Here is a 12325-nt window from a genome sequence, read left to right as displayed (position 1 = left end):
TGTTGTCCCTCAGTGTTTTGGCTTTGCATCCTGCTAATCTGATGACACTGACAAGATCTTTGCATGCTATTTGACTTTCATTTCATGTTCGTTAGTTAATGTTGCATGAAACAGAGCAAGTGTTCATTTAGATACTGCTGATGATGCTACTATTTTTGTTTTCCTAAAATAACAGAAGAAGCCTTAGACTACTCAAAGAAAGGCACTTTGGCATGTACTGGGATCACCACTACTCCATATTCTGAAGGAACGTCATTTGCCATTAGTAGTTTACTAAGATCGACAAATGGAATCGTTTATTCATCTGTTGCTGCACCTGTTCCCTCCACATATGCAATTACCACCCAACCAGGTTCAATATTCAGCACAACATACAATAGTCTCACCAATTCTACAGATCCATTTTCAGCACTTCAAAATCAGCCTGCTCCATATGGCTTTGTACACACCACAGCCACAGACCATTCAATATTCCCACAGCCTGATATATCAAAGGATATTCTACCTTCTGCATTAGCCAATCTCCTTCCCTCCCTGACAGCATTCCCTGAGCTCTACTCAGATGCTACTCTTGAGGTAATAGCAGCCTCCCTGGACATGCTGGTATCCCAGAATTTCCCTGATTTAGATGACAGCAAGAGCCAACAGTACAAGGCTGAACATGAGTTCTTACAATTAGAGAAATTGAAACAGCTGTGTTTAGCGGAAGAACTTGAATGGGAGAGGCAAGAGATACAGCGTTACCGTGAGCAAGAACAGATCATTGTTCAGAAGGAGCTGGAGGAACTTCAAAACATGAAGCAGCAACTTCTAATGCAGCAAGAAGAGGAACGCAAAACCCATATGATTCTTCAGCAAGAAACTTTTGCACAGCAGCAATTTCAGTTAGAGCAAATCCATCGATTACAGCAGCAACTCGAGCAACAATTAGAAGAGCAAAAGATATACCCATACGGGTTCAGGCCAAGTAAGTGTATTTCCCCACCCTTGAGCTCAGACATCATACTTGACTCAAAATATTCTGGGGGAGATAATGGACAGTACTGGCCAGTGAAGGATGACAATTCAGCATCATCTGCAGTGTCCACCCATGACTCCACATCAGGTCAAAACTGGCAAACAACAACTTCTGGGGCTTTTACACAGAATAGTTCAAGCATTCCTGCATCAGTGAGTGCTCAGACAAAGGATCAAATGCAGTTGTCCACAAACTTGCCAGATACAGCCAAGCAAGATCAAAGTGTGGGGTTAAGTGGAAAGAAACTGGTTGAGAGTGGTGTTCAAACGGATGATGAAGATGGGGTTGAAAAGATTCCTTCTGGTAGAAGGAGAAGAAGTAGGAGAAGTGTAGATAGCTGTGTGCAAACTGATGATGAGGATCAGTATGAATGGGATGTCCCCGTTCGGAGCAGACGCAGGTCTCGTTCCAGTAGATATGCTGATGGAGAGAAGGGAAAAAGCTCCAAGGTATCAAGTATTGCAATTCAGACTGTAGCAGAGATTTCAGTTCAGACAGAGCATTCAGGGACAATTAGGAGATCTCCTGTGCGGGCTCAGGTGGACACAAAAGTAGATTTACACAGAGAGGGCCAAACAGAAAGTGATTCAGAATTTATGTCAGACAGAGATAAAAGACGTCCAGCTCCTTCTGAGATAAGTGTCAGCACACATCTGACAGCTGATGATGTTGGAACATTGTTAGTTACCAAATCTCCAAAGATATTATGCTCCCCAGTTTCACCAGTGTCCCCTGGAAAAAGCTCACAGAAGATGCTTACTGCTGATTCATTGAGGCATCTCAGTAGTCTAAAATCACTAAGGGCCTCACAACGATCTCTATCTGACCCCAAGACACTCAGTCCGACCACTGAGGACAGAATGATGTACCAATACTCAGACACCTACTCAGTAAGCACTGCACTTTAAAATGGATTCACTCTTTCTTTTTTATCTGAAGCAAATATTTGATCTATTTTGTCCTCTTATAATGATTGCATTGTAAATTGTCCATGCTTAATATATTGCTTCTTGTTATTCTTTTTATTTCTGTTTTATTTCTGTTTTATTAACAGAGCAAAGGTTCTCAGAGCGGCACACCAGTTGGCACTCAGAAGAAAGTAAAACGCACACTACCTCATCCACCACCGGAAGAAGATACCCTCATTGGCCTCTCTGGGTACACCACTGCTTCTGCCAGAAGACGATTGTGCAGGAACACCACTATGGCACGGGCCAAAATCCTCCAAGACATAGACAAAGAGCTGGATTTAGTTGAACGTGAGTCCTCAAAACTCCGTAAGATTCAGGCAGAACTTGATGAAGAGGAGAAAGAGATAGATGCTAAATTGAGGTATCTGGAGATGGGTATAAATCGAAGAAAAGAGGCTTTACTGAAAGAGAGAGAGAAGAGAGAGAGAGCCTACTTACAGGGAGTAGCAGAAGACCGAGACTACATGTCAGATAGCGAGGTCAGCAACATCAGAGAGGCACGAGGTAATGGTCATGGACTAGAACGGCCACGGACTGCCCCACAGTCAGAGTTTAACCAGTTCATTCCACCACAGACTGAGTCTGAGTCCCAGTATGCACAGCTTATGAGTCCATACTCCCATTATCAGTATGAATCCCAAACAAGTCAGTGTCCTCAAACGACATTGTACCAGCAGCAGTCTCTTTACCATCAGCAGGTGTCCCCCTACCAATCCATCTACTCATCAGTGCCCTCACTCAATCAGCAGTCCCAGAAGACTGGCTATGACCATTCCTCACTCCTCCTGATGCATCAGAAACCCAGTCAGACTACTTTGTCTGATTTAGAACCAAAGATTACGACAAACTATGAGGTTGTACGCAACCAGCCCCTCCTAATTGTCCCTACATCCACAGAGAGTGCGTACGGAGTTTCCCATCTCGGTGGCAAATACAGTAGCCTTGATCTGAGGATGGGCTTGGAAGAGAGGGCCAGCATGGCCAGCAGTCCCATGTCCAGCATATCAGCTGAGTCTTTCTATGCAGACCTTGACCACCACAATGCCAGGAACTATGTGTTGATTGATGACATCGGCGAACTCACAAAGAGCTCTGCAGGTCTTGGTTCAAGCTTCAGTATCGGTGAAAAGGATATAAGCAAAGCTGACCGACTTCTCCGGACGGCTGATGTTCGTCGGACAGCAGATGTGGCAGACTTTCTTGGACCTCTTCAGGCTGCTTCTCGATTGCATTCATATGGTAAAGCAGACGAAGATTCCATGGAAGAGCCATATGAATTGAAGATGTTGAAACAACAAATTAAGCAGGAGTTCCGACGTGGTATGGATAGTCTCGAACAGCTTACAGGCCTGCCTCACTACCTCCACTCTGACGTTAATTTTGGGCATTTGCCCAAAGCTGACAAATATAGCATTGGGAGACTAACTTTAGAGAAGCAAGCTGCCAAGCAACTTCCGGCCTCAGTTCTTTACCAGAAACAGCTAAAGAATAAAAAAGCACTAATTGACCCCAAAATTACAAAGTTTTTGCCTATCCAAGAGAGCAGGGACCATGAGCTAGATTACAGCACTTTTTTATCATCTGCCAGCTCATCAGTTGGTGGACTGTCTGCCAGGGCAAGGCTACTGCAGGATGAGATCACATTTGGTCTTAGGAAGAACCTTGCGGAGCAACATAAATATTTGGGTTCAGATCTTGGAGCTAGCCTGTCTCAGTCACTCAACTATGGCCAATCTCTCAATCTAGGGCCTACCATAAGGTCTTCCCTTCATGATGATGGCACCTACCCCAGTGGCACTCGGTCAAGACCTTCCTCTAGACCTTCCTCTGTATATGGACTGGACCTGTCTATCAAAAGAGACTTGTCAAACTCATCATTACGCCTAAAAACAGAGGGTGAGGGTATGGATTCCCAGTTTGTATCTAGGGCTAAACCAACAAGTCTGCCAATTAGTCAGAGCAGGGGTCGAATTCCCATTGTTGCACAAAACTCTGAAGAGGAGAGTCCACTGAGCCCTGTAGGTCAGCCCATGGGCATGGCCAGGGCATCTGCAGGCCCACTCCCACCCATCTCAGCAGACTCACGGGACCAGTTTGGCTCCAGTCACTCTCTTCCAGAAGTCCAACAGCACATGAGAGAGGAGTCCAGGACAAGTGGCTATAAACGGGACATTGCTTTTATAAAGGATGACCTTCAGGGGGCCATGTCAGATAGCGAAGGTAAATTTGTTATGAAATCTGTTATCTTCAACCCCAGCTTCTGTTGATATGCATATATTGTATGGCTCTGAATTCATAACATAAATCTGTGTGTAAATTCAGCTGTTACATTTTCCTTTTCTTTTTTCGTCTTTTGTCTTGGAATTTTGCTTTACACTTTGCAGTCTGTCACATTTGTATAATGTCATCCTTTTAAATTTACATTTTCATCTACACACACACACACACACACACACACACACACACACACACACACTTACACACACACACACACACACACACACACACACACACATATATATATATATATGATTTTGATAATTAAGATAAAAGATCATTTTGTTTCCTTTACCATTATTGTTCTGTCATATACAGTACATATAAGAAGAGAAGCGATTAAGGATATCTTCGTAACTATTCATTCAGCTATTTTAATTAATTATACACTCAGTGCCTATGCTATTTATCACAGCCCTGCAGCTGACAAGGAGACTGTTCTGCCTTTAGTCTATGAAGTTACAACATCCTGTAATTTTGTCAGAATCATTTAGTGACTGATTATCTTAGGAAGGCAGTAGACTGTTTATGAAATATATAAATGGAATTGTGATAATTTTGTTTTATGCTGTATGTTGGGGGAAAAAAGTTATGCGGTGTGGCAAGTGGGGCCTGGCCTGGCCCCACTTCCTTCACTGTCATCGCTCCTGTTTTATATCCTTCCATCTCCTCCGTGGGATTCGAGACCTGTGGGTCAAGCAGGTGTCTCTCATTTCCAATCACTCCACCGGCCTCGCCCCGTTCCCACGGCTCTCTGCCCCGCCCCACTCGCCACATGCGGTTAATCGGTAGAATATAAATTTATCTACAAGCTGCCAGTATCTTTCACTATAATTCGAGCAGCTATGGGATATTAAGCCATTCATTTAAATCAGAATTAAACTTTGTCTTCTTGTGAAGATATTCTCAAATGTTATATTCATGCAAGTACCTGCTTCAGTTTGTCTTGTTTTCATTAATCCAGAATATTTCATATTGCAAAAATGCAAGCATGTCATCACATTGATCGGACAAAATTAATGTAGTGAATTTATGTTTTCACCGTTTCTGTCCTTGTGGACAATAAAACAGACAAATCTGTGCTTTTGACAAGTGATGATAAAAAAATTGTAAATTAAATGAGAAACTTGTTTAGACAAGTTTAGTCAAAGATTCATGAAGCTAATCTGGTTATAACATGCATACACTGAAGATTAATTTTCCATTACCTTCAACTCTACTACTTTTAACTCAGTTGTTTAACAATTTTATTCATGTGATGTTAATGTCTGTAATGGGTGTTTCCAAATTTCATCCTTAATAAATTCTTGCTATTTCAGGTTCTTTTTTTTTTTTTTGCATGGCTAAAGAATGGAAATGTAAAAACATCTTGCATGTTACATGAATATATATATATATATATATATATATATATATATATATATATATATATATATATATATATATATATATTTTTTTTTTTTTTTTTTTTTTTTTTTTTTTTTTTCAGTGAATATTGTATTAATTCTCTTTCTGTGTGCTTTATAGATTTTGAACTATATCATATATTTTGTACTTTTTAAATTAGTGAACAATTCGCAAGTTTTTGCATTTAAAATCAGGTATTAAAGTGTTTTGAAGGTCTTATAGGTATTAGATGAGATCATTACACAAATTATTTGTCTAATGACAATAATGCTTCATTCAAATTTATTGTAAAACATATTTTTAATCTATATGCTTTCATGGCGCTCTTATTTCCATTAAGACGACAGCATTGAGAAACGTCAATCTTTTTGAGAAGTTTAACGTGAGCCAGGTGTAAAGATGTGCAAAGTGTGAATATATGTTGGTTTACAAGACTAAATGCTCTGCTGGGTTTGCACAGATATGACCCCAGGCTCTGTCTTCAGAATATCAGAAACGATTGGTGTCTCAGTATGCAACCTGTTTAGCTTTGTTTTAGTTTACAGTCAAAGAAACATTCAAGGCTCAAAAAGCTTTTTCAGTGGTCTCAGTTTGTATAAACAAGCAGAATTAATAAATAATAAAAATTTTAAAACCAACAATTTTACTTTAAAATAGATTTTATGTGGTTTCTGCAAATAGGCCATAAATGCTGTCAATAGAGCTTAGTTCATTTTGAACCTGGGGCATTTATTTAAGATCCCTAATCCCTAATAATTTCCTGTATAGCTTTGTGTAAACTTTTTTGCACATCTTATAAATATTATTATATAGAATTATCATTATTTTTATTGGGCTACCTTACAGAATTCAGAATTTATGTAAAAGGCTGTCTAGAGTGAAACACTGAATACAATGGTGTGCTTTATGTATTATAGAAAATGCATGAATTAGATGTTTGCTAAAGTACATCATTCACTTGCACTGCAAATATAACGGATTGTGTGTTTATTGGCAAAACATAGCTCTGTTTTAAGGCACATTTGACTACGAATTCTCTGAAATACAATGTTTGTACTACAGCTGGACGTCCTAGCTGGAATGTGAAAGGTGAGAACTGCTGTTCAACAACCTTCAAAATATCACTAAGCATAAACCTACTTTCATGCGTGCCATAGTCTTGAGTGATGGGCATTTCTCAGTGGTACACCTCAGACCCATCCTGGTGTTCATTATCACTGCACTTCTTCAAGGTCTCTCTGACATGGCCTTATCATATCAACCAGGGCACATACATGTCTACATACATGAGTGCATATGTGAGCATACTGTAGCAGAAGTTCCCTTTCAAGGGAACTTCGAACTGCGTCCTCTGAGGGGACACTATGGGGAACACCTCATCGTGACCCGTGTCTGAAGCATACTTTGAAAAACGCCAACGTGTTTGCCGGCGACAGCCTCTGACGTCACTACCAGCGCGACTATAAATACGCGCCCGTAGGACCCGTCAATACCTTCTTCGTCTTCAGTTGGCTGTTTTGTTTGAAGCGTGCATCTGAGAAACGACCAAGACGGTAAGAGCGATCTATTACTGTTTTCATCATGGCTTCCACTAGCAAGGCGTTTAGACAGTGTGTGCATCCGTGTCAGCGTTATCTGACACCCGATGACACACACACTCTTTGCGTCTCTTGTTTGGGCGAAGAGCACGCGCGCGATGTCCTTGAGGGGGCGGTCTGCGTGCACTGCGAGCGTTTCTCTCTGAGAAAGCTCCACTCTCGTTTGTCTCTCTTTTCGAGGAAAGAGGGACAGCCATCTGGATCCCGCGGCTCAGGTCCCGCCGTTGCCGAGGCACGGAGGAGAATGAGCTCGTGGGGATCACAAATGGATCTCGCTGAGGAGTGTAGAGAGGGACCTTCCTTTTCACACTCTCCGGCGGCGAACGAGAGCGAACTTCGGGAGGCAGATGTGGTATCATTAACCCATTCTGACACTGAAGTTAGTGCTCTGCTGGGTTCTACCCAGGAAGAGCAGGAGATGTCTGAGAGTGGTGAAGAAGCTGAGGCTGAGCCTTCTCGATCCTCCTGTCCCGCGTATGAGGAGCTGTTAGAGGTTATGGATCGCGCCACGGCAAAATTAGATTTGCCATGGAAGCGTGCCAGCAAGGTGGCGCCACGAGGTCGCCTCGCTGAGCGGTACTTGTCTGACCATAGCCCTCCAGCCCAGGTGAGCCTTCCATTCTTGCCTGACTTACATGCAGAAGTCGAAAAGGAATGGAAGAGGCCGTTTTCCTCTCGCATCCACCGGTTTCAGCATACGAGCTATGCTAATATCGAGGGCTTGCATGAGAACGGCTATGAGAGGATGCCCCCTGTAGAAGAGACGCTGGCTTGCTATCTCTCTGTGGGGCAAACGTCCTCTCTTAAATCTCCCGCTTTGCCATCTAAGCCCCTCCAAGACACATCCCGCTTAAATGGCAGGTCATACGCGGCAGCTGGTCAGGCTGTGGCTTCACTGCACACGATGGCGGTGCTCCAGGCCTACCAGGCTGACCTGCTGAAGGACCTGGATACAGGTGAGGGCCTTTCACCTGACCAGGTAGCCGAGCTGTGCCGCACCACAGACCTCTCTCTCCGAGCTACCAAGCAGGCCGTCTCCGCCATGGGCAGGTCTATGGCGGCCATGGTGGTGACGGAGAGACATCTGTGGGTGAACCTGGCTGACATCGGGAAGGAAGAAAGGGGGTTTCTTCTCGATGCTCCGGTCTCGCCTTCTGAGCTTTTTGGTACCTCCGTCGAGATGGTGGTCGGGAAGTTCAGGGAGGCAAGGGCGCGCTCAGCGGCCTTTAAATCCTTCATTCCACGAAGGTCCAGGTCCGAGCCCGAGCAACTCAGGGGTCCTGGCCCATCTCGATCTGAGGGTCGTAGAGGGGCGCAGAAGGCTAGTGTTGCGGCTCGCGCTCCTCCCCCGCCTAAGGGCAGGGGCAAGAGGAACCGCGGGTCACGGAACAGTAAGCAGGGTCTGAGGGACGTGATTCGGACGAGGCAGCGTCCTCGCCCGGGTCAGAGCGGTAGGATGACCTAGTAGCTCCGGAGGTTTTTAACCTCTGTTTTTGTCCTCCCCTGCCTAATTCCCCTGTAGCCACCAGCTTTCCACCTGATCGAGGTTAGGTGGACGGTCTCTCACATAACAGTCTCCTTCTGGACCTATGATGTTTTGGTTGGTTCTATGTTCATAGCAACCGCCTTACTGACGGTCCGGACCAGAAGGGGGCGCCCCGCAGCGGGACTCCAGTACAGGAGGGTGGGTGAGTACGTAACCCTTGCTCTACCGGTTTATGGACGTTATGTTGCTGGTGGTTATATGTCTACTAACAATCTCTGTGAGTTTCCTTTACAGTAGCTAGGTGGCCAAAGAATTGGCACAGCACTGCAGGGAATTCCATAGATGTCCGGCCAGGTCACCCTGAGGGGCCGCCTGGCCGCTTGGCGCATCCGGGGAGGTGGTGGTTACGGCAAGAAGCTCTGTATTTACTGCCTCAGGTGATGCTCCCCTCGCCTAGAAAAGAGGGTTGGAGCTCACCGCTCCCGTACGATTCAGCGCCTCTGCGATGCTTGGGAACCTCTCTGTACACACGCTTGCCTGTGTACTTTCTCAAAACCACATAGTGGTCAGTGTGCACGTTGACGCTTTGCGCACTGTCTGAAATCCACGTAAAGTGGTAAGTGTGCACGCATGACTTTGCGCACTTTCTAAAATCCTGTACGGTAGGGGTTACGCGCTTCGCTTCGTTCCCTTTCTTGTGATGATTAGCCCTGGGTTCCATGGGCTTCATTCAACCAGTGTGTATTTGTTATACACCTCAAGCATCGCTTCCCTTAACATGAGGGGCTGGGTGGACTCCCACATACTGTGGTTATCAGGTGGTAGGCTTCATCAGGCCTCCCTGATGGTGAGCTCCCACATATTGTGGTTGCCAGGTAGTAGGCCTCACCAGGCCTCCCTGGAGATTTAGCTCCCACATACGGTGCGTCTCCACTAAATAGCATATTGTGGTTTTCAGATAGTAGGCTTCACCAGGTCTCTCTGAAGGTGAGCTCCCACGTTCGGTGGTCGCCAGGTAGTAGGCCTCACCAGGCCTCCCTGGAGATTTAGCTCCCACATACTATGCGTTTCCACGGAATAGCATATTGTGGCTTTTTCAGATAGTAGGCTTCACCAAGTCTCTCTGAAGACGAGCTCCCACATACTGTGGTTGCCAGGTAGTAGGCCTCACCAGGCCTCCCTGGAGATTTAGCTCCCACATACTATGCGTTTCTACGGAATAGCACATTGTGGTTTTCAGATAGTAGGCTTCATCAGGTCTCTCTGAAGACGAGCTCCCACATACTGTGGTTGCCAGGTAGTAGGCCTCACCAGGCCTCCCTGGAGATTTAGCTCCCACATATTGTGCGTTCCACTAAATAGCACATTGTGGTTTTCAGATAGTAGGCTTCATCAGGTCTCTCTGAATACGAGCTCCCACATGCTGTGGTTGCCAGGTAGTAGGCCTCACCAGGCCTCCCTGGAGATTTAGCTCCCACATACTGTGCATTTCCTAAAAAGCGAGCTCCCGCGATTTATGGTTGTCAGGTAGTAGGCCTCACCAGGCCTCCCTGGAGTTGAGTTCCATATTGCTTTCAGTTTCCACTGAGGTGGTTATCTGGTAACAGATAGTAGGCCTCTCTAGGCCTCTCTGTAGGTGAACTCCCACATATTGTGGTTATCAGGTAGCAGGCTTCACAGGCCTCTCTGAATGTGAGCTCCCACATACTGTGGTTGTCAGGTAACCTTTCAGTACACACGCTTGCCTGTGTACTTTCTCAAATCCACATGGTGGTCAGTGTGCACGTTAACGCTTTGCGCACTGTCTGAAATCCACGTAAAGTGGTAAGTGTGCACGCAAGACTCTGCGCACTTTTTGAAATCCACGTAAAGTGGTAAGTGTGCACGCAAGACTCTGCGCACTTTCTAAAATCCTGTATGGTAAGGGTTACGCGCTCCGCTTCGTTCCCTTTCTTGGGATGATTCGCCCCGGTGTTCCTTGGGCTTCATCCAACCAGCGTGTATTTGTTATACACCTCAAGCATCGCTTCCCTTAACATGAGGGGCTGGGTGGACTCCCACATATTGTGGCTGTCAGGTGGTAGGCTTCATCAGGCCTCCCTGATGGTGAGCTCCCACATACTGTGGTTGCCAGGTAGTAGGCCTCACCAGGCCTACCTGGAGATTTAGCTCCCACATACTGTGCGTTTCCTAAAAAGCGAGCTCCCGCGATTTGTGGTTGTCAGGTAGTAGGCCTCACCAGGCCTCCCTGGAGTTGAGTTCCATATTGCTTTCAGTTTCCACTGAGGTGGTTATCTGGTAACAGATAGTAGGCCTCTCTAGGCCTCTCTGTAGGTGAACTCCCACATATTGTGGTTATCAGGTAGCAGGCTTCACAGGCCTCTCTGAATGTGAGCTCCCACATACTGTGGTTGTCAGGTAACCTTTCAGTACACACGCTTGCCTGTGTACTTTCTCAAATCCACATGGTGGTCAGTGTGCACGTTAACGCTTTGCGCACTGTCTGAAATCCACGTAAAGTGGTAAGTGTGCACGCAAGACTCTGCGCACTTTCTGAAATCCACGTAAGGTGGTAAGTGTGCACGCAAGACTCTGTGCCCTTTCTAAAATCCTGTATGGTAAGGGTTACGCGCTCCGCTTCGTTCCCTTTCTCGGGATGATTCGCCCCGGTGTTCCTTGGGCTTCATCCAACCGGTGTGTACTTATTGTACACCCCCAAGCCCCCTCAACTTGGGGGGGCTGTGTGGGCAATTCTCGGGTAGTTCAGCAGCGCTCCCCTTTTCTGAAAGGGTCACCTATGAGCATGCTGCTCGGAGCTCGGAGTCTTCCTCTCTTGGGAGACTGATTCCCGGTTCTTCAGAGAGCTCCAGTACCACATACTGTTTGAGACGCTCTGTGAGAGCAGGCATCCTGCTGAGGCAGGGGCTGAGGCCTCCAATTGCTCTGCTCCCGGGCCATTCTTCTACGAGCTGCTCTGACAGAGTCCCACGAGAACCCCTCCTTAGAACAGTATTTTAAATCCATGTTATGGTAAGTGTGCACGGGAGTCTTTGCGCACTTTCTAAAATCCACATTGTGGTAAGTTCGCACGCTAGTCTCTGCGTTCTTTCTAAAATCCCTAGATGGTAAGGGCTTCGCGCTGCTGCTTCGTGCCCTTTCTTGAGTTGGTTTAAGCCCCGTTCATCTTGGGCACCACTCCACCTAGGTATCCTCGGATACCTATCTAGAACAGGGCGCCGCTACTAGAGTGCTGTGGGGACAGCCCTTTCGGCAGGTTTTTGCGAAAGCTAGCAGTAGCCCCTGTGTGACAGGCAAAGACTTGGTAGAGGAAAGTGCCAGGCTCTTAGCCGTATCCCTTTAAAGGAATCTCTGTGATTCCAAGCCTTTAGCTCTACCCCGGGCCAGGGCCCTACAGGATAAGTTGGGTATGTAGCTTAGGCCTTTGGCCGTAAGGGATAATGTCATAAGGCAGCCGTCAGACCGTCCCAGGGGCGACTCCCGGTGAAGAGAAAAGCGGTAGAGTTGGTACTTAGTGTTTGCCATGATTCTGGTCTGCACTCCCCTCAGC

The 12325-nt window shown here is 46.0% G+C and overlaps 1 protein-coding gene across 5 annotated transcripts in view; it reads left to right on the top strand.

The window, feature by feature from the left end:
* The window catches only part of LOC132156300 (protein piccolo-like), a 50710-nt gene that overhangs the window by 19924 nt on the left and 18461 nt on the right, over positions 1–12325 (top strand). For 3 of the 5 annotated variants that reach the window (XR_009437399.1, XM_059565243.1, XM_059565242.1), the window contains exons 4-6: positions 176–1908; positions 2073–4209; positions 6736–6762. Coding sequence is in view for 4 of the 5 variants with exons in the window: in XM_059565243.1 (XP_059421226.1) it covers positions 176–1908; positions 2073–4209; positions 6736–6762 (3897 nt within the window). In the remaining variant the exon portion in view is untranslated. The remainder of the gene's footprint in view (positions 1–175; positions 1909–2072; positions 4210–6735; positions 6763–12325) is intronic. The other 2 variants (XM_059565245.1, XM_059565244.1) reach the window with 1 other exon arrangement.

Source organism: Carassius carassius, chromosome 13 (assembly GCF_963082965.1).
Source record: "Carassius carassius chromosome 13, fCarCar2.1, whole genome shotgun sequence".
Classification (NCBI taxonomy): Eukaryota; Metazoa; Chordata; class Actinopteri; order Cypriniformes; family Cyprinidae; genus Carassius; species Carassius carassius.
The sequence above is the reverse complement of the archived record's forward strand: the minus strand, read 5'-3'. Positions and strand labels throughout refer to the sequence as shown.